This window comes from Lactuca serriola, chromosome 5, assembly GCF_051521515.1.
Source record: "Lactuca serriola cultivar US96UC23 chromosome 5, Lser_US96UC23_V15, whole genome shotgun sequence".
Lineage (NCBI taxonomy): Eukaryota > Viridiplantae > Streptophyta > Magnoliopsida > Asterales > Asteraceae > Lactuca > Lactuca serriola.
Window position 1 is genome coordinate 197,418,439 of NC_136412.1, and position 23,907 is coordinate 197,442,345.

General features: G+C 31.2%; 1 protein-coding gene, 1 long non-coding RNA gene and 1 pseudogene across 4 annotated transcripts; 1 reads left to right on the forward strand and 2 right to left on the reverse strand.

The window, feature by feature from the left end:
- Positions 1-6,351: 6,351 nt before the first annotated feature.
- Positions 6,352-9,118, reverse strand: LOC145051400 (auxin efflux carrier component 5-like; annotated as a pseudogene). The gene is made up of 6 exons (XR_013683601.1): positions 8,487-9,118; positions 7,980-8,046; positions 7,725-7,810; positions 7,432-7,589; positions 6,745-6,821; positions 6,352-6,553 (listed from the first exon to the last, which is right to left on the reverse strand). The product of XR_013683601.1 is annotated as an auxin efflux carrier component 5-like (transcript).
- Positions 9,119-9,494: 376 nt separating this feature from the next.
- LOC145051401 (uncharacterized) lies at positions 9,495-11,501 on the forward strand. The gene is made up of 2 exons (XR_013683602.1): positions 9,495-10,507; positions 11,001-11,501. It is a non-coding gene; the product is annotated as an uncharacterized LOC145051401 (long non-coding RNA).
- A 3,421-nt stretch (positions 11,502-14,922) lies between these two features.
- LOC145053465 (organic cation/carnitine transporter 7-like) lies at positions 14,923-19,740 on the reverse strand. Of its 2 annotated transcripts, none has more exons than XM_079001522.1 (6): positions 19,407-19,740; positions 18,460-18,728; positions 18,095-18,332; positions 17,319-17,783; positions 16,504-16,706; positions 14,923-15,335 (listed from the first exon to the last, which is right to left on the reverse strand). In XM_079001522.1, exons 2-6 carry the CDS (start codon positions 18,490-18,492, stop codon positions 15,087-15,089), a joined length of 1,188 nt encoding a protein of 395 aa, XP_078857648.1. In that variant the 5' UTR covers positions 18,493-18,728; positions 19,407-19,740; the 3' UTR covers positions 14,923-15,086. The 2 variants fall into 2 exon arrangements, with proteins under 2 accessions (XP_078857648.1, XP_078857647.1); XM_079001521.1 differs by having other exon boundaries at positions 17,319-17,832.
- Between the last annotated feature and the right edge of the window lie 4,167 nt (positions 19,741-23,907).

Genomic DNA, 23,907 nt, shown 5'->3' on the forward strand with positions numbered 1-23,907 from the left:
AATTGATTTATTCTTTGCATATTTTTTTCTCATAGTTTTCACTTATTTCAATTTCAAATTCAAATAAAATTTCTATTTAATCGTTCGTACTTAACATTTTGTTTTAATCAATCCGTATATTATACGGGTCTCACAACTAGTTGACAATATAACGAAATGAGCTAGTAATAAAATAGATCATTATATTTCATTGTCATGTTTAATTAGTCCAGAAGAATAAAATAACATGTGCTTTTATCAATAAATATGAACCTAAGTAGTGTAAAATTTATAAATAAATGAAAAACACATTTTTTTTATGATAATAAACTTTAACTAGAAAAATAAATGGTTAAATAAATTACACATATTTTATTTAGTTCAAAATACATATTATATGCATAACAAATAGTTCAAAAGAGTTATCCATGATCTAAAAAGTTATAAAATAGAAAAAATTAGATGCAACGAAATCTTGAAATATAATTATAAATAAAAAACAAAGAGAAAAACAATTGAAGTTTGAAAATTAAAAAAAAAACCCATTCTATTTGAAAACTATATGAATAAATGTGACTAAAATTATAAATCTATATTATTTCATTCTAAAAATGAAGGAAGAAATAAAAAATCTTAAATAAACCTTTAATGATGTGACATATGTGTGGTTCATAAATACACCCACACAAACAGACACACGTCCCATCCTATGAGTTTTTTAGCAACAAAAAAAACACCATTCTTTATGGAAAGGAAAAACACCATTCCATTATGAGATATTGACACAAAAACCTTTAAGTTTGTCCATTTTTTTTTCACACAAAAATCCATATTGGGGTAAAACAGTAAAAAATGGACAAACTTAAAGGCTTTTGTGTCAATATCCTTTCCATTATTTATGACAATTGAACAATTTTTCATTCCACGATAATGTTCCATTCCAATATCTGTTTAATTATTGCATACCAAACCCCACGTAAATTAGACCCTAACATGCTCCCACCCATAACTCTCTGCCTTCATCACCACCATCAGCCACCACCTTAGCTACATCATTGCCCAGTACCAACACCAATGACAACATTTTAATCGGCGATTTTCGTCCTCTTCTACCTCTTAAGGAAACCATACTAGACATTCATAAATATTTGCATACAAAGAAACATGAAATCAAATCGTTGAAAAAGACGCTTTAAAGAGGGACTACCAAGTACCAATACACCTTTAAGATAAAACAACAGTGTCGATAAAGCTACCTAAGATATTCAAAATGTGAATGATTTTATTTAAAGTTGATTATTAGATGTAAATGAAATTAATTTATAAATAAATAAATTTAATCTACTTGCACATTTTGAACAGGCAAATCTATAACGTCTACTAATTCCCTCCCTTTGGTCTCAAACGGAAGCAACACAACATAAAGTCCCGATAGAAGAATTGTAACCTCAAAGAGGATTACAGAGAGTGTTTGGTGACAATTACTACTCATCCCAACCGCTATTAAAGGACACACCATTCCCCCTATTCTGCCTATTGCTGTTGCTATTCCCATTCCTGTTGCCCTTAAGTTTGTTGGATACACCTATAAAATTAAAATCCCCGTAAAACAAAATTGTATAAGAAAACAAAAATTAAATGCAAGACTTAGCTAACTACTTCAACTTTCATGTATTTGCTTATTATAACATCCTAGTTCATTTATTTCTTTTACAATATTCTACTTTTCGACTTTTTATTATTGAATTAGACATTGTACTAATGGTTTTTTGGACAATGTATTTTGCAAAATCTAACCATTTATAGCAGTGATATTTCAAGTACGATTATCTAATAAGAGAAAACTTAAATTATGATTTTATAATAAACAAATAAATGAATTTCATTTAAGTCTTGTTTTTATTTATATCAAGGTAAAATAATATGCACTCTATTTCTTCAAGGGTCATTATCATAAAAGACATTATAAATTGATTTTTTTTTGGGATGAAACCTCAACTTTTTTTTCCTGAGAAAGACCTTGAATTTTTTTGTTTTTTCCGAAAAAACCAGATGTTTGACAGTTTTTGTCGGAAAAAACTACTAAAAGGGCCAAATCGAAAAAATGGAAAATTGCAAGGTCTTTTCATGAACGAAAAAAATAAAGTTGAGGTTTAATCAGGAAAAAACACAATATATAAGGTCTTTTATAATATTAACCATTTCTTCAATGAAAAAAGCAATATTTGATTAAACTGTATCTAACTTTGAAAAGATAACAAAGGGCAATATGGGTAACTGTAATATCAAAACTGCCCATGTTTCAGTTTTCGTAGAATATCGATGAAAAATGTTACAATTTTAACAGATACTTATGGAAGTTGTTTCTTTTTCAAAATATAATGAAGGGCTAAATCGTTATAGGAAATAGCAACATCATTCACTTATTTGTGTATAATAGCATCATACTTTCATTTTCTTTCCATTACAAGATTATACTTCCTATTTATGTTCTGATTAAGTCCTCATACCTTGAAAATTCTATCTTATTACAACATTATACTTCAAAAAATTTACACAATTATACAGTATACTTCAAAAAATGAGGAAATGAAAGTGGAATGCTTTAATAAAGAAATAAAAGTACGATGCTATTTCCTTTCATTTAACCTTATAATGAAATACATGCATTATACATACCTCAGGAGCATAGATATAGACAATAATGAAGTTTGCTAAATAGTTTCAATAGTTCAGTGGCAAATAGATAATGAAAAATGTTTAGTACGTGACTAAATGTGAACAAAGTCGAAAGTTCGTTTCCCTCTCAAATTATCCTAATATTATACCCCCAAAAAGGTATAAAAAACGAAAAAAGAAACGAATATTATATGTATAAGTTTTATGTTATAAAACTATGCAATATTATATGTATAAAAATTATCCTAATATTATATGTATGAATTTTGTGTTATAAAATTATGCAACATATAAATTGATATACATTAAACCATATATGTTGTTTATAAAAGAATACATACATACATTGATACATTATATATGTCGTCATACTCCATGTATTAACATACATCATATTTGTATATTTACTATTAAAAAAGATATCGAAAATTTCATATTAGACACAACATACATTTAGAAGTATTTTTAATGTTATTATTCTTTTAAAATTTTCTCATGTAACTTGTGTTAACATATACATACATATAGTTGAAAACATACATACGGTCAAACACATACATACTGTCAAATATATAGATACATAGATGGTCTATATTATATTATAGTTCAAAAGTAGTCACGTATGTAAAAAGTTATTATAGGAATTCTCACTCGTTAGTTAGAAATTTTTTATTTTTATTTTTTCATTTTTAATGATTGTATTTTAAAAATAAAATAGTATAGTATTAATTTTTCTGTGAGTTTAAAGCATCTTATTTTCATTAAGAAGAAAATAAAGAACAATATGGTTTTTTTTTTACTTTAAACATATGAAAAATAGCTTTTCTTGACCAGTTTTGTACAGGAAACACACAGAGTCAAATATAAACTGAAACTGCCCAACGAACTAACCAACAACATCCGAGAGGGGAAAATAAGTTGATTCTTTAATGAATCTAAGCAGCAACATCAATTTTAAATCGGTTATCAATAACTATTGGATTTACATTAATGATGTCGTTTTCATAAAGATTTCAAGATAACTTGCATCAGCTAAAACATGAAGTTAAGCATCAATATTCAGATAGAATCAAAACCACCCTATTGGTAGCCAATAATGTTAGATTAGGTGTCTAAGGTCACAACTAAATTGATATAACTTTATGACGTAAAAACAAAATGCTTTTTGGGTAGCCCTTAATAACTAGAAATAGTTATGAACAACTTAAGGAGCATGATGAAATAATTTGTTTTTAATACCTTTTTCGGGCTATAATATTAGGATAACTTGAATGTGTAATGGACATTCGAATTTGTTCACGTTTAATCAATAAACTTTTTTTATTATCTATTTGCCACTGAACTATTGAAACTGTTCACATTTTACTCTTATGACCGGTTATTACCAATCATAAGGGTAAAATGTGAACAATTTCAATAGTTCTGTGGCAAATAGATAATGAAAAAAGGTTTAGTGACTAAATGTGAACAAACTCGAAAATCCATTACATTTTCAAGTCATTATCCCTTAATATGTTAATGTGCCTTCAAAGTTGAAGTAATCATCTTTCATTCTGAATGTAAATTGTTCATGAAAATCACCCTTTCTTCAATCAGTTCTCTTTTCAATTTATATGTCAACATTACAATCAGTAAGTGATTGAACCTACTAGCAACTTGATTAATTGTCTCTCTAGACTTCCGTTGAAACGATCCAAACTCCGAAATTATTGTTGTTTGCATAGAATGAGTTTGATCAACGTCACATGAGTAAAGTTCCTTTAATCTCTCCCAGATATGATGAACGGTTGGAAGAGAGCTTACACGTCTGAATGTGTCTAATGAAAGTGTTAAACATAAATCTCTTTTAGCTCGCAAATCTCCTTAAATCTTCTCCTTTTCTTTAGTTGTTAGATCTTTATGCTTTTCGAAAAAATCCGCATATAAGTAAGTGTGTGAAAATATTCTTTCCTTTTTGTGCATTTATGAGGAATTATAATAATTGATTTCCAAATATACGGTCCATGTTTTTCAGTTCTTGAGATATAATCTTTAAAACATGACACCCAAACTTCATAATCTTTGGGAAAAGAAATTGGAATGCGAGTTGAAGATCTAATATTAGTTGACGAATTGAAAGAAATAGCATGAATATCTTCCATAGACATGATTTTTAGATGAAAATTTGAGTAAGGATCAAGTCAATGAGCAAATTTAGAATTCAAATCGATACGAGTAATGAAACAATGAGATCCATATAAAATAGCAATTAGATTGCAAAATACATAATAGATCTAGAAAACAATGTAACAAACAACGAACTCGGAAAATAAAAAGATTTGAAAATAGCTCATAGAAATCCTTGCTCTGATACCACTTTTAGGATCGATGAAATTCTATAAGACATAAATCATGTTTAGATGTGTGAAATTTTATGTACACAAGAAAGTAAATATGATCAAAATTTCGTTAGACAGTAAGAAGCTCAATTACAAAATAACTTAATAATCTCTCAAAAGATCGATATTCTTTCTATCAAACTAACATCCCTTACATAGGTCACCCTAAGGGAGTTGGTTAGGAAATGACCATTAATGTATAGAAGCTAAGAAAACCTGTCAAAACTAACTAATAAAAGCTACGAAGTCCAGTGCTAAAACTACAAGAGTCAAAAGACTTTCGTAGTTAAATATTTCGCAATACAGACCGAAGACATAGAATAATACAATATGAAACATTTCGCATACAGACTCAAACACAACATCTATAAGCTGCAAGACCTAACAATAATGGATAAATATGATTCAAAAGTAAGTGAAATGACACTACGCCATAATGAAATGGGAAAATATATGAATTGGGGATTAAAATTCGAACAAACAGTTCATATTAAACAACAAGAAAAGTTAGACAAGCACATATAGTTGTAGGAGCATATTTCACCTGTTGGGGTACATAATGATTATTTATTTAATCTGCATGAAAAAAGCAAAATGAATAATGAAATGGTTGAGACGATTGAGAAGACCATGAAAATTATTGGTGAGCGGACCTTCAGTCAAGATGAATTCTTAGCAAATATAAAGATTTTTTGATTTTATGTTTTCATGTTTTTATTTTAAAGTTTAATTTAATGAAATATATTTACGTTTTACAATGAGGGCATTTAATTATTAACTTTGGTGTAAAATCTAAAATTAAGAAAAAATATAACATTTTAGTTTCGTTTTAGGTTTTAAGGGTATGACCTTTTCAGTTTAGTTCTTAGGTTTTTTATTTGGTGTTAGAGCATCCACAATGTTTAGTTTAATGGGAGAGTTGAATGCGATGACAAGTCCATGTGTCATTCAATAGATAAAACTCAACCATTGTAAGATGTCACCTTGACATTCAATGAATTTGGAGTTCAATGACCATTGAACTCTTTAATGGGAAAAAGGAAAGTTTTAATTCTTAAATATTTACTATAAATTGCATTTTGTAACATTCTATTGAACTTAAAGAAAAATATAATAGAATTGTAAGGATTGTAAAACGATGATGTGGCAATCCATTGAACTCTGCGGAGTTCAATGCATTGTGGATACTCTTATGTACTTTTAATTTAATGTTTTTTTTTTATTTCTAGTAAATTGATTCAATAAATAAGCAACGATTTAGATTTAGAATACAACTTTTGTTAAAATAAAATGTAAAATACATTTCTAAATTTTGAGCAAGATTGAATGGATTACAAATTGAATTGATCAACTGAATCAAAACTTATTGATACCTGGGAACAACTTTTACAAACAATCTAACCGTATGTAAAATTAACTTTCATCAACAATAACTACAATATCACTTATTTAACAAGTCAAGTACAACATAATATGATATCAGCAAAGGAATAGACACTATGGTGCCAAAAATGACCCTGAAATATAACATGGAAAATACATTAGAAATCATCCTTAGCCAAAATAATGATAATGTTGCAAATAAATTAGAAAATCATCACTTAGTATAACCAGTACTCTTGGCCAGAATAATGAGAAGGTTGTAAATATACGACTGTAATAACATGTCAAATAACTTTTAAGACAAAAATTTAACAAAAAAACTTACGCAGTGCTAAGCACGCTTGTGTGCAGTTCATATTCCTTGGCAAACACAAATGATGCAATGGCTTGTGGTAGTGCAGCCTTACAAGAAAAGTAATAGTAGAGACAAACAAGATTGTGAGGTTAGAACTTGACAAAATAGAAATATAAGAGAATATGTTGTTTGATAATGTGAATACGTTCAATCTCACAGAACTATTGTTATTTTGATGGATTCTCACTAATTCTAATTCATTTTTGTTCTTATGCATTGCTTTTTTATTTATTTTAATTTTACAGAATACGACTCAATAAACATCCTGATAACATTCTGCCAGAATGAAAATAATTAAAAAGTCTATAATAATCTTATAGACGATTTAATTAGTGAAAATGCATAATAATTACAATAATTATATAAGATTGAACGTCTTCATATTATCAAACAACATATTTTATTTGTCATTCTCACAGAATAACATTATCCAAACGCCCGGATAATAGATGTCAATCCACATTTGAATCTAACTCTCTCTCTCTCTCTCTATATATATATATATATATATATATATATATATATATATATATATATATATATATATTGTAACGTATGATCCATTATGTTTGTGATAGTTTGAATGAATTTATATGAAAATGATTAAATATTTACATTCCTAGAGTATATATGTATAGATCTTCAAATCATGTTTACCTGAATAATTGCAATACAAAGGACATCACCTCGTAAACCCATAATAAGAGAACTAACAGCCATCGTTGCTGGTGCTGCCACAAACCTCAGTAGCATCCCAAATGCAGTTAGAGTCGCACCACAATCAATTATCTTGGGTTGTAATGCCATGAACAGTCCTGCATGCATTATTGTCCAAATTTAGCAACTCCTTTTTTTGAGACTATTTCTTTACTTTTCATATAAGTTCATGAACTATAGAGGATGTGCCACAAACATATGCGCGCAGAAGTAACGGGATTAAAAATTCTCACCCATGCAAAACATGGCAACACCTGAACCAGCTCTTGACATGATCATCACCGATCCTTCCACAATAGTTGGCATTTTCAAATCCCACCTGCAGATCGTCATCATAAATGCAAACGATATAGATTAATTATATATAAGAAATAATAAATCAATATGCATGCATGTTTGGTGCACCATATATATAAATAATGATTAGTGCCTAATAACCAATTGTCCGTATACGTACGTATATAAATCATGCATACAAAACAACTCACCTGTTCGATACAAGTGCCCATGCAAGCCCAAGGATGCATGCATAAGCATTAGGGTTTTTAGCAAGCTTAAGGCCATCCCCAATGGGATTGAATGAAGAGTTTAATGGATAAAAAAGATGGTGATGTGGCATTCAATGGATTAAAAATGCATTGCAGGTAGAGTGTATTGAATGGGGAGTTCAATCCCCATTGAACGGTGTCATGCACCTATTTTTTTTTAATTTTTTTTTTGTTTCTCAATTTAATATACAATTTATGTTTGAGATTTTTTTCTTTATCAATTTAATATAACTATTTATATTGAAAATAACATTTAATTAATGTAATATTTTAGTTTTATTTATTAATATTATTTATGAAAAAGAAACTAAAATGGTGATGTGGAATCCATTGAACTCTTAAGAGTTTAATGGAGTGTAGAGTTTAATGGGTTAAATAGTATAATTAGTGGAATAATGATGTGTTAATCCATTGAAATCTTAATAGTTCAATGCATTGGAGATGGTCTAAACCCTACAATCTTGATTAAAATCAAAAGCGATGATGGCCTTGTAGTTAACGCATCCTCCTCGGTATGGCCTTCTAGATCATCTGTTGTTGAGTCATTCGTCAAGGATTTGTTTACACTTTGGAACTCGTACATCATCAGTAGGATTATTACCAAACCGTAAATTGCAAAATCGAGGATTGGATGACAAGGTTTTCTCCAAAAGGCCCATACATTGCTCCAATAAGGGGAACGCCTACAACAAGTGTGTTATTCAAGGTAGACAAAGAGAAGCTTGTGATTGACCAGGGATAGTTTCCTTTAGTAGAAAGCTTTGCCCATAATGAGATTGCTATGATGATGACAGCTTTGGAGATGGCATCTGCCCCTAGGAAACGAAAGTTCATTTTATAGGGATTTACTCGGGTTGTGAAGTCGAATGTGAAGAGAGGCATAACGAAGTAGCAATTGAGCTGGTTTATGGCATCGCAATGGTCTGGTTTGAACATGTGCCACCACTTTACTGAACCATACCCTAAGATTAGTGCTACGTATAGCGGAAACATTGACGCTAATACCTTGTAGATGTCTTCCCACCCTATCATTTTAATTTAGCGTGTGTGAGTTGTTTCTATTTTGCTTTCAGAATTGTTTGAACTGAGGGATAAAGAATAAATACGTTAATTTGTTTATATATAGTGCTGGTAGAGATGACAAAGAATACACTAACCAAGTTGCTGGTTTTTGATTCCTTATATCTGTGGGTGGATTGAAGATGTTCTTCCCACTACTCGAAAAAGCTTTCCAATTTTTTTCTTTCCCTTTGTGTTTATGATGCTTAAAGCTTTTTGTGACATAATATGGTATTCAAACTCATAAAGATGCATTTCACTCGAATCAAGCTTTGCCTACAAAATATTATTCTAAATTTAGTACAAAACTGATTTAATGGTGCGATGCCTATTTTTTTTGGGTGCGGTTTATATTCAAAACCGCATTATTAAATAAAATTCGCATCAACAAATTAACATAGGAACCGCATCATTTACTATATTTATTGGTGCGGTTTTCATATAATCGCATTAAAAGGAATCACAAACGCCTTTATTGATGCGGTAGACCAAAATCGCACCACTTCTTGTGGGCAGATGTAAAGATCCATACATTGACCTTTTTCTTGAAGAACTCTCATGTGCAACAAGTTCTAACAAGATATCTCCCTGAGGTTCAGTTTTGTTCTCTCTTCAACTAGTTTGAACATATGTTTTTTTTTTCCTGATAGATTTGTTTAGATATTTGTTTTGAACCAAGCACCACTTCTTGTGGGCAGATGTAAAGATCACAGCTTCTTAATCTGTCAATAAAAGGCATTCGATTTATGTTTGGGTTTCCACTTGGTGATTATAGCTTTACAAATTAATTATTTCCTTGCATAAACAATTTCTTGTACATATTGTCATAAGCAACTGTTGGTAGATTACTGGATCACTTTGAGGTTGATTTCTTAAATCGGTTGATGTTGTTTTCTCTAGGTTGTTTTGCTATAGAATTTGTTTAATGATGCGAATTGTTTTAATGGTGTGGTCCTGTATTTAATGGTGCAAAGATTTGTTGGTGCGGTTTTGATTCTTTTTTTGTTCAATTTTGTATTGTTCCATGTATATTTGTTAGTGCGGTTTTGCTATTTTTTTGAGGCGGTTTTATAACCGCACCAATAAATAAGGGGTTTTTTTTATGATGCGATGTTTGTTGATGTGGTTCGATAACCGCACCAATTAATCATTTTAACCGCATCAACAAATGCTTTCTATCTAGTGTTAGTGCAGGTCTTGAGAACACTTCTAAACCCGAGAAGGTATCGGTTTGGAAAAAACAGTGTTGAGCTAGTGGCCAATTTTCAATATTGCACATGCACATCGCTCAACCCAAAAGTCCAAAACACTACCCTATTAATTGGAGGAAAGCGAATCGAATGTTCTTTTAGTGCTTGGGGATCGTGGGCGCCTTCTTGATTTTAAAAACCAACAACCGTTGATTCAAGGTTGGTTTCCTCTTTCCTCTTTTTCTCTTATTATATCAGCTAGGAGTCAAAAAATTTATAGATATCATCATATATATCATGATGTTTCATTGTTTCTAGTCGATGTCTAGCTACTAAGCAAAATTTACTTAGACCCCGTTTGATAGTTGTTGACCGAGAAAGTGCTGACTGGAAAAGGTCTGTCTGAGTAATAAATTTTGACTGAGTAAGAAACCATTGTGTTTGATTGTACATCTGACTGAATGTGCTAACTGATGCAAAATGACCATTTTACCCTGATGCTATAGTAATAATAATAATAATAATAATAATAATAATAATAATAATAATAATAAAAATAAATTTATTATAAAAGTTTAGGGTCTAACTAGTAATTTCCAGAAATTAGTTAGGTAAGACAATTTAAAGTTATGGTAGATTCAGCCAAGATGTGTATCTTCAAGGACCAAAATTGTCTAATTCTAATTTCGAGTTGTCTTCTTCCCCTAATCAGATGGAGTCTCTGTTCGTGTTTCTTTTTTCTCGTGCGCCTGTGTATCTAGTTTCTTTTCTCTTTTCTATGGATTAAATTGATGCTTGAGGAAGGAGGATGAGGGTGGTGCAGGGGCAATGGTGGAATGAATTTCAGTCAGATTCAGTCAGCAATTGTTTTGGGTATGAGCGAGTCAGACATTGTTGACCCGGTCTGATGCACAGCTGAGACATATCAAACATATGAAGTTGAACGAGTCAGGCAAAACTGTCTGACCTGACCCAATCAGATCCAAATCAAACGGGGCCTTAGTGTGTTAAAAATTATTTATAACCATTTCCATTTGCCGATTAGAGGAAAATCAAATAATGCCGAGTGTTATTTTTTAGAACGAGTCCAAAAACATCATACAAATTTTTTGAATTTTGCACTTCACTAGTGCTAGAAATTATGTCATCGGGGCTTCGATGTTGGATTAGTTCAGAACGAAGTAATGGGTATTTTAAGAAATTTTTCTTATTATTTTTATGTTGTCATTATATGTTTCATCTGATAACAATAAAAATAACATGTTTGATATTTGTAAAAGAATATGGTCTTAAAGGTCACACGATTGAAAAATGTTAGGGATAATGACTTGAAAGGGTAATGGACTTTCGATTTTGTTTATATTTAGTCACTAAATTTTTTTTTTCATTATCTATTTGTCACTGAACTATTGACTATTCACATTTTACCTTTATGACTGGAAACAACCGGTCATAAGGGTAAAATATTAACAATTTCAATAGTTCAGTGACAAATACATAATGAAAAAAAGTTGAGTGTCTAAATGTGAATAAAAATTAAAAGTTCACTGCCCTCTCAAATTATCCTAATATTATACCCCGAAAAAGGTATAAAAAACGGATTATTTCATCACGCTCCTTAAGTTGTTCATAACTATTTCTAGTTATTAAGGGCTACCCAAAAAGTATTTGTTTTTAGTTCATAAAGTTATATTAATTTAGTTTTGACCTTAGACACCTAATCTAACATTATTGGCTACCAATAGAGTGTTTTGATTCTATCTGAATATCGATGCTCAACTTCATGTTTGAGCTGATGCAAGTTAGCTTAAAATCTTTATGAAGACAATATCCTTAATGTAAATCCAATAGTTATTGATAATAGATTTAAAATTGATGTTGCTGCTTAGTTTCGTTAAAGAATCAACTTCTTTTCGTCTCTCATATATTGTTGGTTAGTTCATTGGACAGTTTCAGTTTATATTTAACTCTGTGTATTTCGTGTACAAAACTGGTCAAGAAAAGCTATTTTGTGTATGTTTAAAGTAAAAATACCATATTGTTCTTTATTGTTTTTTCTTCTTTAATGAAAATAAGATGATTTAAACTCACAAACAAATTAATACTATACCATTTTATTTTTAAAATACACTCGTTAAAAATGAAAAAAATTAAAATAAAAAATTTCTAACTAATGGGGGAGAATTCCTATAATAACTTTTTACATACATGACTACTTTTGAAACTGTAATATAATATGGACCATTTATGTATCTATATATTTGACCGTATGTATGTGTTTGACCGTATGTATGTTTTCAACTATATGTATGTATATGTTAATACATGTTACATAAGAAAAATTAAAAAGAATAATAATATTAAAAATACTTTTAAATGTATGTTCTATGTAATATGAAAATTTCGATATCCTTTTTTTATAGTAAATATACTGATATAATATATGTCAATACATGGAATATAACACCATATATAATGTATGTGTGTATTCTTTTATAAACAACGTAGATTGTTTAATGTATGTCAATTTATATGTAACAAAACTTTATAACACAAAATTCATACATATACTATTAGGATAATTTTTATACATATATTACTGCATAGTTTTATAACATAAAACTTATATATATAATATTGGTTTCGTTTTTTGTTTTTTTATACATTTTTTGGGGTATAATATTATGATAATTTGAGAGGAAATCGAACTTTCAACTTTATTCACATTTAGTCATTAAACTTTTTTTTCATTATCTATTTGTCATTGAACTATTAAAACTGTTTACATTTTACCCTTATGACCGGCTGAACAATTTCAATTGTTCAATAACAAATAGATAATGAAAAAATGTTTAGTGACTAAATGTGAACAAAGTCGAAAGTCGATTACCCTTTCAAGTCAATTTCCCTTTATTTATTTATTTTTAAATGACATGACAAGGACCAAAGCTAAAAAAAATTCATTTTTGAACTTAAACAAAAAACAACTAAACACATGGACCAAAATTTTAATTTAGTTTTTATTTAATCAAGCTTTTTTTAAAAAAAAAAAAATCTTTTTAATAATAAGAAAATTATATATAATATATCATTGTATTAATAAATAAGTCAGATATATTTTTTAACATAGATAGTTCTTAATAGATTATGTATTTATATTAATTTTGAGACAAAATTACATAAGTGGTCGTGGTCGGTAAAAATTACCATTGCAAGTCCTTATAAATGATTTTGAAGATGAGTGCTCTTTAAGGTTTTGAAAATTTCCAACGGATGTCCTTATGACTAACGCCACCATTAGAATATGAGAGTGATATAAATATAAAATTACCATATTACCCTTCTGTTTTAAAAATAAGTTACAATTTAAAAAAAAGACAAAATGGACTCTCTCTCTCTCATACTTTCACCCATCAACCACCACATTCTTTCTATAAAATTACCAAATTACAGACTTTATGTGTGATTAAAATACCATTTTTTATTTTTTATTAAAAAAAAAAAGACTAAAATACCATTTATTTTATCTTTTCCCTCAATTTATCATTGTAGAAAACACAAGGACCAAAAATAAATAAAATTAAAGGCGTTTTTGCAATGATGGAATGTGTTAACCAAAAGACGGAATTGACAACATAACGAAATGAGTAGATAACAAAATGAGCAGAGTAATAAAATAGATCATTATATTCCATTGTAATGTTTGGTTAGCCCAGAAGAATGAAATAACATGTATTTTTATCAATAAATATGAACCTAAGTAGTGTAAAATTTATAAATAAAGGGAAAAAACATCTTTTTTTATGATAATAAACTTTAACTAAAGAAAAATAAATGGTTAAATAAATTACACATATTTTATTTAGTTCAAAATACATAGTATATGCATAACAAATAGTTCAAAAAGAGTTATCCATGATCTAAAGTTATAAAATAAAAAAAATTAGATGCAACGAAATCTTGAAATATAACTATAAATAAAAAACAAAGAGAAAAATAATTGTAGTTTGAAAATTAAAAAAAAAATTCATTCTATTTGAAAATTATATGAATAAATGTAACTAAAATTATAAATATATGTTATTTCATTTTAAAAAGAAGGAAAAAATAAGAAATCTTAAATGAACCTTCAATGATGTGACATATGTGTGTGGTCCATAAATACACCCACACGCTTGGACACACGTCCCATCAAATGAGTTTTTTTAGCAACAAAAAAAAACACCATTCCATTATGAGATATTGACGCAATAACCTTAAAGTTGATCCATTTTTTTCCACAAAAAAAATCCATATTGGGGTAAAGCAGTAAAAAACGGACAAACTTAAAGTCTTTTGTGTCAATATCCTTTCCATTATTTATGGCAATCAAACAATTTTTCATTCCACGATAATGCTTCATTCCAATATCTCTTTAATTACTACATACCAAACGCCACTTAAATCAAACCCTAACACGCTCCCACCCATAACTCTCTGCCTCCCATCACCACCATCAGCCACCACCTCAGCTACATCATTGCCCACCAACACCAATGACAACATTTTAATCGGCGGTTTTCGTCCTCTTCTACCTCTTAAGGAAACCATACTAGACATTCATAAATATTTGCATACAAAGAAACATGAAACCAAATCGTTGAAAAAGACACTTTAATTAAGCGCTACCAAGTACCAATACACCTTTAAGATAAAACAACACTGTTGATAAAACTACCTAAGATATTCAAAATGTGTATGATTTTTATTTAAAGTTGATTATTGGATGTAAATGAAATTAATTTACAAATAAATAAATTTAATCTACTTGCACATTTTGAACAGGCAAATCTATAACGTCTACTAATTCCCTCCCTTTGGTCTCAAATGGAAGCAACACAACACAAAGTCCCGATAGAAGAATTGTAACCTCAAAGAGGATAACAGGGAGTGTTTGGTGACAATTACTACTCATCCCAACTGCTATTAAAGGACACACCATTCCCCCTATTCTGCCTATTGCTGTTGCTATTCCCACTCCTGTTGCCCTTAAGCTTGTTGGATACACCTATAAAATTAAAATCCCCCCAAAAACAAAATTGTATAAGAAAACAAAAATTAAATGCAAGACTTAGCTAACTACTTCAACTTCCATGTATTTGTTTATTATAACATCCTACTTTCATTTATTTCTTTTACAATATTCTACTTTCTGACCTTTTTTTATTGAATTAGACATTGTACTAACGTTTTTTTTTGGACACTGTATTTTGCAAAATCTAACCAATTATAGCAGTGATATGTCAAGTATGATTATCTAATAAGAGAAAACTTAAATTATGATTCTATAATAAACAAATAAATGAATTTCATTTAAGCCTTGTATTTGATCATATCAAGGTAAAATAATATGCACTCTATTTCTTCAAGGGTCAATATCATAAAAGACCTTATAAATTGATTTTTTTTTCTTGAGAAAGACCTTGATTTTTTTCGTTTTTTCCGAAAAAACCAGATGTTTGACAGTTTTTGTCGGAAAAAAACTGCTAAAAGGGCCAAATCGAAAAAATGGAAATATGCAAGGTCTTTTTCATGAAAAAAAAAAAAGTTGAGGTTTAATCAGGTAAAAACACAATATATATATATATATATATATATATATATATATATATATATATATATATATATATATATATATATATATATATATAAAGTCATTTATAATATTAACCCTTTCTTCAATGAAAAAAACAATATTTGATTAAACTGTATCCAACTTTGAAAAGATACAAGAAGGGAAATATGGGTAACTGTAGTATCAAAACTTCCCATAAATGAAATGCTTCCATTTTCATGGAAGATCGATGAAAATTGTTACATTTTAATGGGATGCGTATGCAAGTTGTTTCTTTTTCAAAATATCATTCACTTATTTGTGTTTAATAATAGCATCACACTTTCATTTTCTTTCCATTACAAGATTATACTTCCTATTTATTTTCTTATTAAGTCCTCATACTTTGAAAAATCTACCATATTACAACATTATACTTTAAAAAATTTACACAATTATAGCAGGGAAAATTGCTTTGTATGTGGATGACATTGCTATAGATGGATAGACTTATCAAAACTACAATGAGAAAATGCAAGTAGAATGCTTTAATAAAGAAATAAAAGTATGATGCTATTTCCTTTCATTCAACCTTATAATGAAAGACATGCATTATACATACCTCAGGAGCATAGATACAGACAACAATGAAGTTTGCTGAAATGAACATACGAGCCCCAAATAAAAAGATTGTTGTTAATATTGCATTTTGATGGAGAACAAGTGGCAATAATAGAATGAATCCTGCAACAGTCATAATTTCCATGGAAATCTTACGCCCTACTCTGTCTAATATCAAAGCTGCTATACCAAGCCCAGGAAGCTCTGCAAAATATACACATGTCATTTCATCAGACTTCATAGCTAAATGCAAGAAATAGCAACATACTTTCATTTAAATTTTTCTTACAATATTCTATTTAAAAGAAAAAAAAATTCTTGTTAAGACATTGTTATTTGGAAAATATACTCAATTATACCAATACAATTGTTTCTTTTTGACTTTATGAACTTAATGTGACATGACTTAATCTTGGAGGCTATATATCAATGTTTGAGTTTTATGTAGAAAAGTCCCATTATTTTGGGAAATTTTTTGATAAAGTCCTAAAAAAGATTTTTTTACAGAAAAGTCCCGATTATTTAACATTTTGCCCAAATTAACGAAAAAGTCCTTTTTTTTTTATTTTAATAGGAAATACCCAAGTATTTTAATAGGAAATGACAGATTATGTGATTTTCCCAAAATAATGGGACTTTTCTGCATAAAACCTATTAATGTTTTTGCTTAAAAAAGAAAGTTTGATAAATGAGATTTTCACCATTAAGTCCTACTTTTTACAAATCTACCCTCATCTCTTTTTTCGTTCTACTTCCTAAAAATGTCCTCATTGCTCAAATATTTTTAAAAAATAAAAAATAAAAAATCTGGGATACCTGCTAAGCTGGTGATGAATACATTTACATAGAGACTGGAATCCTGGATATTTTCTGCAAGCAAAGTGGGTTGCTCACATTCACTTTGCCCAATGCTTAATTGTGAAGTCAAAAGTATAATTCCATAATAAGAAAACGTGTTGCCAAAGTATAAAAACCATAGAAGAACCGTTGTTCTAATCAACTTTGGAGAAAAAAGCATGAATACAGATGATGATCTTCTTTGTGAATCACTGGTTTTATTTCTAATTGAGGAGAGTAATAAGCTACTTTCAGATAACTCATCATCAGTTTCTATCTTGTTTACATGATCAGAAACAAGTAAGCCTTTTGGAAGCTCTTTTTTGTTGAGTTGAGCACCCTTTGTCAGAATATAACGTGCCTCAGTTAATCTCCCTTGTGTAGAAAGGTATCTTGGAGACTCTGGCACAAGAGGATAAAACACTAGTGCCAAAAGAGATGGAACTGCAGATAATCCAAGTAACAACCTCCAACCATAGTTAGGCATGATCCACTGAAACATAATCAAATTAGAAGCTACAAATAAAGATTATGAGCTTAATGTTGCGTTTGTTACATTGGACAAGACTAAACACGCTTTTAATGCTATTTTCCATGATGAGGGCATTTACGTCTTTTTACACGTATGAGAAATCGAGAACAAGCCCGTGTTCCACCTTTTGGGTGTACGAAAAATTTAATTTTTTTTGTCCCATTTTCATCAGGCACAGGCACAGGCGATAATACGAAATGATGATATAGTTGAAGGTGTATACCCAAGCAAGTGCAGCTTCCATGATTGTTCCAACAGTCCAAAAGGTAGAAAAAACAACCATCCAAGCTCCTCTGTTTGGAATAGGAACAAACTCTAGAAACCATGATGTAAACACATGTCCACACCCTAAACCAATACCAACAAAGAAACGTAGAATCAACAACGATATATAATTTGGAGCAAAAGCACTCAAAAATCCAGCTCCACTTGTTATTATAGCTGAACCAAGAAATCCCTTCCTGAAAACCCAAAGGACAATTCAATCACTTCAAGGTTTTTCTGCTCTTATGTAATCTTAAACTCACTTACACCAATTTATAGGGTTCTTACACCAGCCTGAGCCAGAGTTTTGATTGAGGAACTTACTTTCTTCCATAAGAATCTGACACCACACCCCATGAGTATGCTCCAATCAGCATTCCAGCAAAAGCTACAGTTGATATCAAACTCTCTTGACTTGAAGAAAGTCCCCACTCAGGTTGAATGGCTGGTCCAACAAAAGAGAGAAGCATCATTTCCATGGCTTCTGCTACCCATCCGAGTCCAGAATATGCAAGCACAATAAATTGGAATTTCCCAAATCCAATTGCAGAAAGTGCTTCATCCAATGTATATGAAAACCCTTGATCTCCCATCTGGAAATTGGTTTTATAACATGGCACAAGATAACCATAAAATTCAAAATAAAACAAAATATATTATGCAATTCTGTTAAATTGAAGCCATATTTTTAACAAAACATATTGCAAACAATCTTAGCAGAATAAAAAGGCTGTGTTGACTGTTGATGTCAAACCTAGCACATGTAAATCAACATCAATGTGGATTTGCAGTAAACTTAACAAAATCATTAATATTGATATTTTCATAACATGTAAGTATTACCCTCAGTCAAACTTTAGGTAAATAGAATAATCATCAATATCTTATCATATCTTATCTGTTATGGGTCATACAATAATTACACATCTACATGTCCTTTTCTATAGGTATTTATATTGTTCACACCTATACGAATATACTCCAAATAATTATCATAGACTTTTCTGAAGATTTTAATGCAAAACACTTAACATACAGTTCTTAACTTCTTATCTTAATGGTAGAAAATGGTCAGCTTCCATCATTAGTTGAAATCAGTTTTTGAAGAAAGAAAAAACAGCTAATAAGTTACGATACTAACTAATATTGCGTCATCATACTCTACACAAATTATACGACAGGGAATCTAAAAAACATATGCGAAATTAATCAGAAAAAGAGATTAGAAACTTAGAACCTGCAATTGGCAATTGATTTGATCGAGTGATTACCTTTGTGTTCGAAGTTGTTCTATTGACATAGAAAATCCGAAAACTCTCCAAGTACGATAAGAGCAGGGTTTTGTTAAAAATAAAATCAGATCAAAATGAGATTGTGAAATTAGATGGTTGACGAAGCATTGAATCAAATCTCATGCTGCTGTAGAAAAGAAGAGTGAAATTTGGGGATTTGATTAATAGAAACATGGAGTCATGGAGACACTTGTACCAGAAACACACGCTATAACCCAAACGACCCTTCCCACGTCCGTTGAATTTTGTGGAATGACGATTTTTTCCTCTTACGATTGCGTGCCGCATAACAATTACTCTAGAAAAATATAAATCATCAAAGTTATTGATTTTTGACTGAACTACAAATTTGGTCTTTGTGGTTTGATAAAATCCAACTTTATTTATTTATTTATTTATTTTTTTAACTTACAACATCTGTCTAAAAACTGAAATATTTTATGGTTTAGTCTTTAAAAAAGTTAAACGTCAATTTTACTCCTTTAATTTCTTTTAAATTATATTATATTTTCTTAATTATACAATAATAAAAAAAATTAAGAATCCTCTCTCTCTCTCTCTCTCTCTCTCTCTCTCTCTCTCTATATATATATATATATATATATATATATATATATATATATATATATATAACCAATTTCATCTTCTCTGAATATCAACCAATTTCAACCCTCATTTTCTAATGAATCATCCTTTTAAGCATGTTTAACTCTTGTTTTTTAAATAAGCACACACCTTTCTATCGTAATCCCATATGAGACTCTTACCAACCTCACCACCATCGTAGTCCTCTTGCTCCTCCACTCCCTTTCTCGTTGAAATCCACCTTCGACGCCATTGTCTTTCATAGTGAGATGCATACGAGTTCTCCAGCAATAGGTGGTATGTGTTGAGCCTTGTTAGAGGTGGGTCTAGAGGAAGAAAAAGAAGAAGAACAAAGTGGCCGACGTTTCTCAATTTTGATTTTTTGCTCAAATGGGTGTTAAAAGATTCGTTGAAGGTGGTATCGCCTCCATCATCGCTGGTTGTTCTATTCACCCCATTGACCCCATTAAAATTCGTTTGCAGTTACAAGGTGAATCCACCCGTATTTTCGCTCTCAATGGCCCTAGCAGTGCAACAATCACTGTGCCAAGTAGGGATGTTATTCGAGCCGAACCGAACCTAACCGACCCAAACCTAAATAACCCGAGAACCGAATAAGGGTAATTGTATGAGCCGAAAACCGAACCAAATAAGCAATACGAGTTCAGTTCGGTTTGGGTATTATTCGGTTCGGTTCGATCCCGATCCGAATAACTCAAATAACACGTACAAGATGATTAATGATCTAATATAACCGAAAAGAACCGAATAAACTGTATTATGATTCTATAACTTGAATAACATTTACAATATGATTATAAATATTGTATTTTGTATGACTTTTGTAGCTAATGTTTTCATAACAAATCTTTTAAAGAAACAAATTGTTAAATTAAAATAATGCAAAGTATATAAACACGAATTAGTATAGTAAGAATGTAAACACGAATTAACTATTCTTGATATATAAAATGTAAATTCAAAACACCCAAAAATCCAAAAATCCATATGTAAGTATATTAGTTAAACATTAAACATTCAACAATCAACAATCAACACCCAAACTAAAATATGAATATTAAGTTTTTAACCATATCCAAAATAACATTCGTCAAACATGAATTAACTATTCAAGAATATCCATTTATTGTTTTCCCTTTCCATCTCCATTGTTTATTGCATCTTCTAAAGCTTCCGCGACCTCATCGTCTTTCAAAATTTCATCAATGTTGCCCACAATTGGTTTTCTTGATTTCCTTACCCAATCTTGGGTGCAAACCAAAGGCTCTCCTATATTTGCGAACAAGTTTTTTCGATATGGATCGAATATTCGTCCGCTTGTACTAAATGTCTCCTATGATGCCACGGTAGAGATTTGCAGTCCCAAAATATCTATCAACGTAAACATAGAAAGGGTTAAAATATAATTCTAAAAAAAGTATACAAATAATAAAGTTATACCTTTCGCTATACGTGATACAATAGGATAAAGAGATGCATTTTGTAACGCCCAGTTCCTGGTATGTATATTTAATAAAATTTATTCACTTTTATAAGAGAACTCGACGAGTTGGAGGCCCCAAACTCGTCGAGTATGAATTATTTTTTGGGACACGGGTTAAGAAACATCTCGACGAGTTGGGAGCCCCAAATCGAAGAGTAGGGCTGGCAGAGTGAAACCCTAATTTCATGGTTTTTGCACCCTATTTAAACACATTAATCCCTAAAGGTTGGCCTCATTTACCGTCTCCAAGTCCCAAAACCCTAGCCACGAAACCCTAGATCCTTGTGTGAGCTTGTGAGACCTTTTTAGAGAAAACGTGTGCTTTTGAAGCTTGTGGAAGAAGAGGAAGCTAGAGGACTCAAGAAGAAGAGAATAGATCCAGAAGTTAAGCTCCATTTCTGGTTCAATAAAGGTAAAAAGCTCCTAACTTGTCCATTGTGTGCTTAGATCTCTTCATCTCCACTTTTGTTGAGGTTTCAGTCTAAGTAGCTTGGTCCTTGGGAAATGGAAGTCCCAAGTGATTTACCTTTCAAATATGGGGTCTAGAAGGGGTTTGATGGCATAAAGGTGTAAACTTTATGGCCATGGAAACCCATGCAAGCTTCAAGGTATCATTTTGACCTTTTAAGCCCCAAAAGGCCATGCATGGAGGGACAGTCTGAGACTTTACGTGTTTATTTGGTGTCTAGGGCCTAGATCTCAGTTTTCATGCTTTGGTTTGGAGTATTATGGCTTTTGGACCAAGATTTATGTCTTAAAGGATTAGGGTTTGAGCTAAACCCATTAAAGGAAACTATTAACAAGTAAAGTTGGAAACTTTACCCTTAAAAGGACCTTTTCAGTGTGTAGAAGAAGTGTGGAGTCCCAATCTGAAGGATAGGAGCTTAATCTATTAAGATGACCCAATAGACTAAAGAACTCGTCGAGTCCATAGAGGAACTCGACGAGTTGGGTTGAAATGTCCCAATTCTGTAAAAGGGAAAACTCAACGACTTTAAGGATGACTCGACGAGTAGAATGGGAAAGTCCTGATACCATGGATAGGAGGAACTCGTTGAGTTGTGAAAGAACTCGACGAGTTAGATTGCGAGTTCAGAGTTTTCGGATTTATGGAACTCAACAAGTTGATGGGTCAACTTGGCGATTTAAGACAACTCGGAACGTTGACTTTGACCAAAGTTGACCCTTAAGGGGTTATGAGCATGAAAATGGGTGACTAAAGGAAATATTTATGTGTAGGAGTTTGAGTGGGGCAGATTTCAGAGCCGATGATAGTTCAGCTTCACAACATTTGAGATGAGTTACCTTCCAGTAGAGGTGGGTCAAAGGCACCAATGCCGGCCCACTAGTAAGAGTTATAGTAGAGATAATTGTCTTTGTGACAATTATCTGGTATGCCATTGTTTGTTATGCTTTATGTGCTAGAATGTTATGCTATTATGTGAAAGTAGTAGGAGAGGTAGGATAGGCCCCAATACCGGTCGAAAGGACTTAAGGGGTAGGCCAACACCCAGTATGTGATTTATGTGTTTATATGCTAGAGATTACATGGTAGAAGTAGGGGGTGAAATAGTCCCCGATACCGGTTGAAAGGACCGAAGGGGTAGGCCAGCACCCTGATATGCTAGGCAAGTTACCGGTCGATAGGACCAAAAGGGTAGGCTAGCACCCTGATATGCTAGGCAAGTTACCGATCGATAGGACCGAAGGGGTAGGCCAGCACCCTGATATGCTAGGCAAGTTACCAATTGAAAGAGACCGAAGGGGTAGGCCAGTACCCGGATATGTTAAACAATATGTGTCACACCTAGCAAATTAGGGTTAGGATTTCTGTCTTTGTGTAAATCTTGTAACCCTACTTTTGGTGCAAAACAAACTTCAACACTCTACAAGTTTATACATCCCAAAATTTTGAACCAAGTCGAAACTTCCTCGTGTAAGCCCAAAACCTAACCCAATAAGCTATATCCACTCAAATTTGGGCATTAGCCCAAGTTTTCTCGGTCCAAACCTCTTAATGGACCAAAACTCTTCTATTGGACCTTATTAGGCCAATGAACCCTCAACATGATCCCTATGGACTGTAAGGCTCTTATTTGGCCGTGAACATCTTCCTTAGACTAAAGTGTGCCAAATACCTCCATAGGGTATTATTTTGGGCCAAAACCCTTTAATGGTCCTTCCAAGACTGAAAACCTTTAACGGCCCCCCTTTTTGGGTCGAAAACTCTCTTTTGGGTCCTAATGGGCCGAAAATGTAACACCCGATTCCTGGTATGTCTTTAATTCAAGAATTGTATGTGTTTTCTCTGGAACTCGACGAGATGGTGGCCCAACTCGTCGAGTAGAGACGGGATCTGCGAGAAGTTTAAGTGACCTACTCGACGAGTCG

Excerpts from the sequence above, each read along its gene's own strand:
- LOC145053465 (XM_079001521.1), bottom strand. The coding sequence starts at position 18,728 with ATGGGAGATCAAGGGTTTTCATATACATTGGATGAAGCACTTTCTGCA. Across the intron at positions 16,707-17,318 it reads ATTCATCACCAGCTTAGCAG|AGCTTCCTGGGCTTGGTATA; the intron begins GTATCCCAGATT and ends TATATTTTGCAG. Across the intron at positions 15,336-16,503 it reads TCTGTATCTATGCTCCTGAG|GTGTATCCAACAAGCTTAAG; the intron begins GTATGTATAATG and ends TTAATTTTATAG.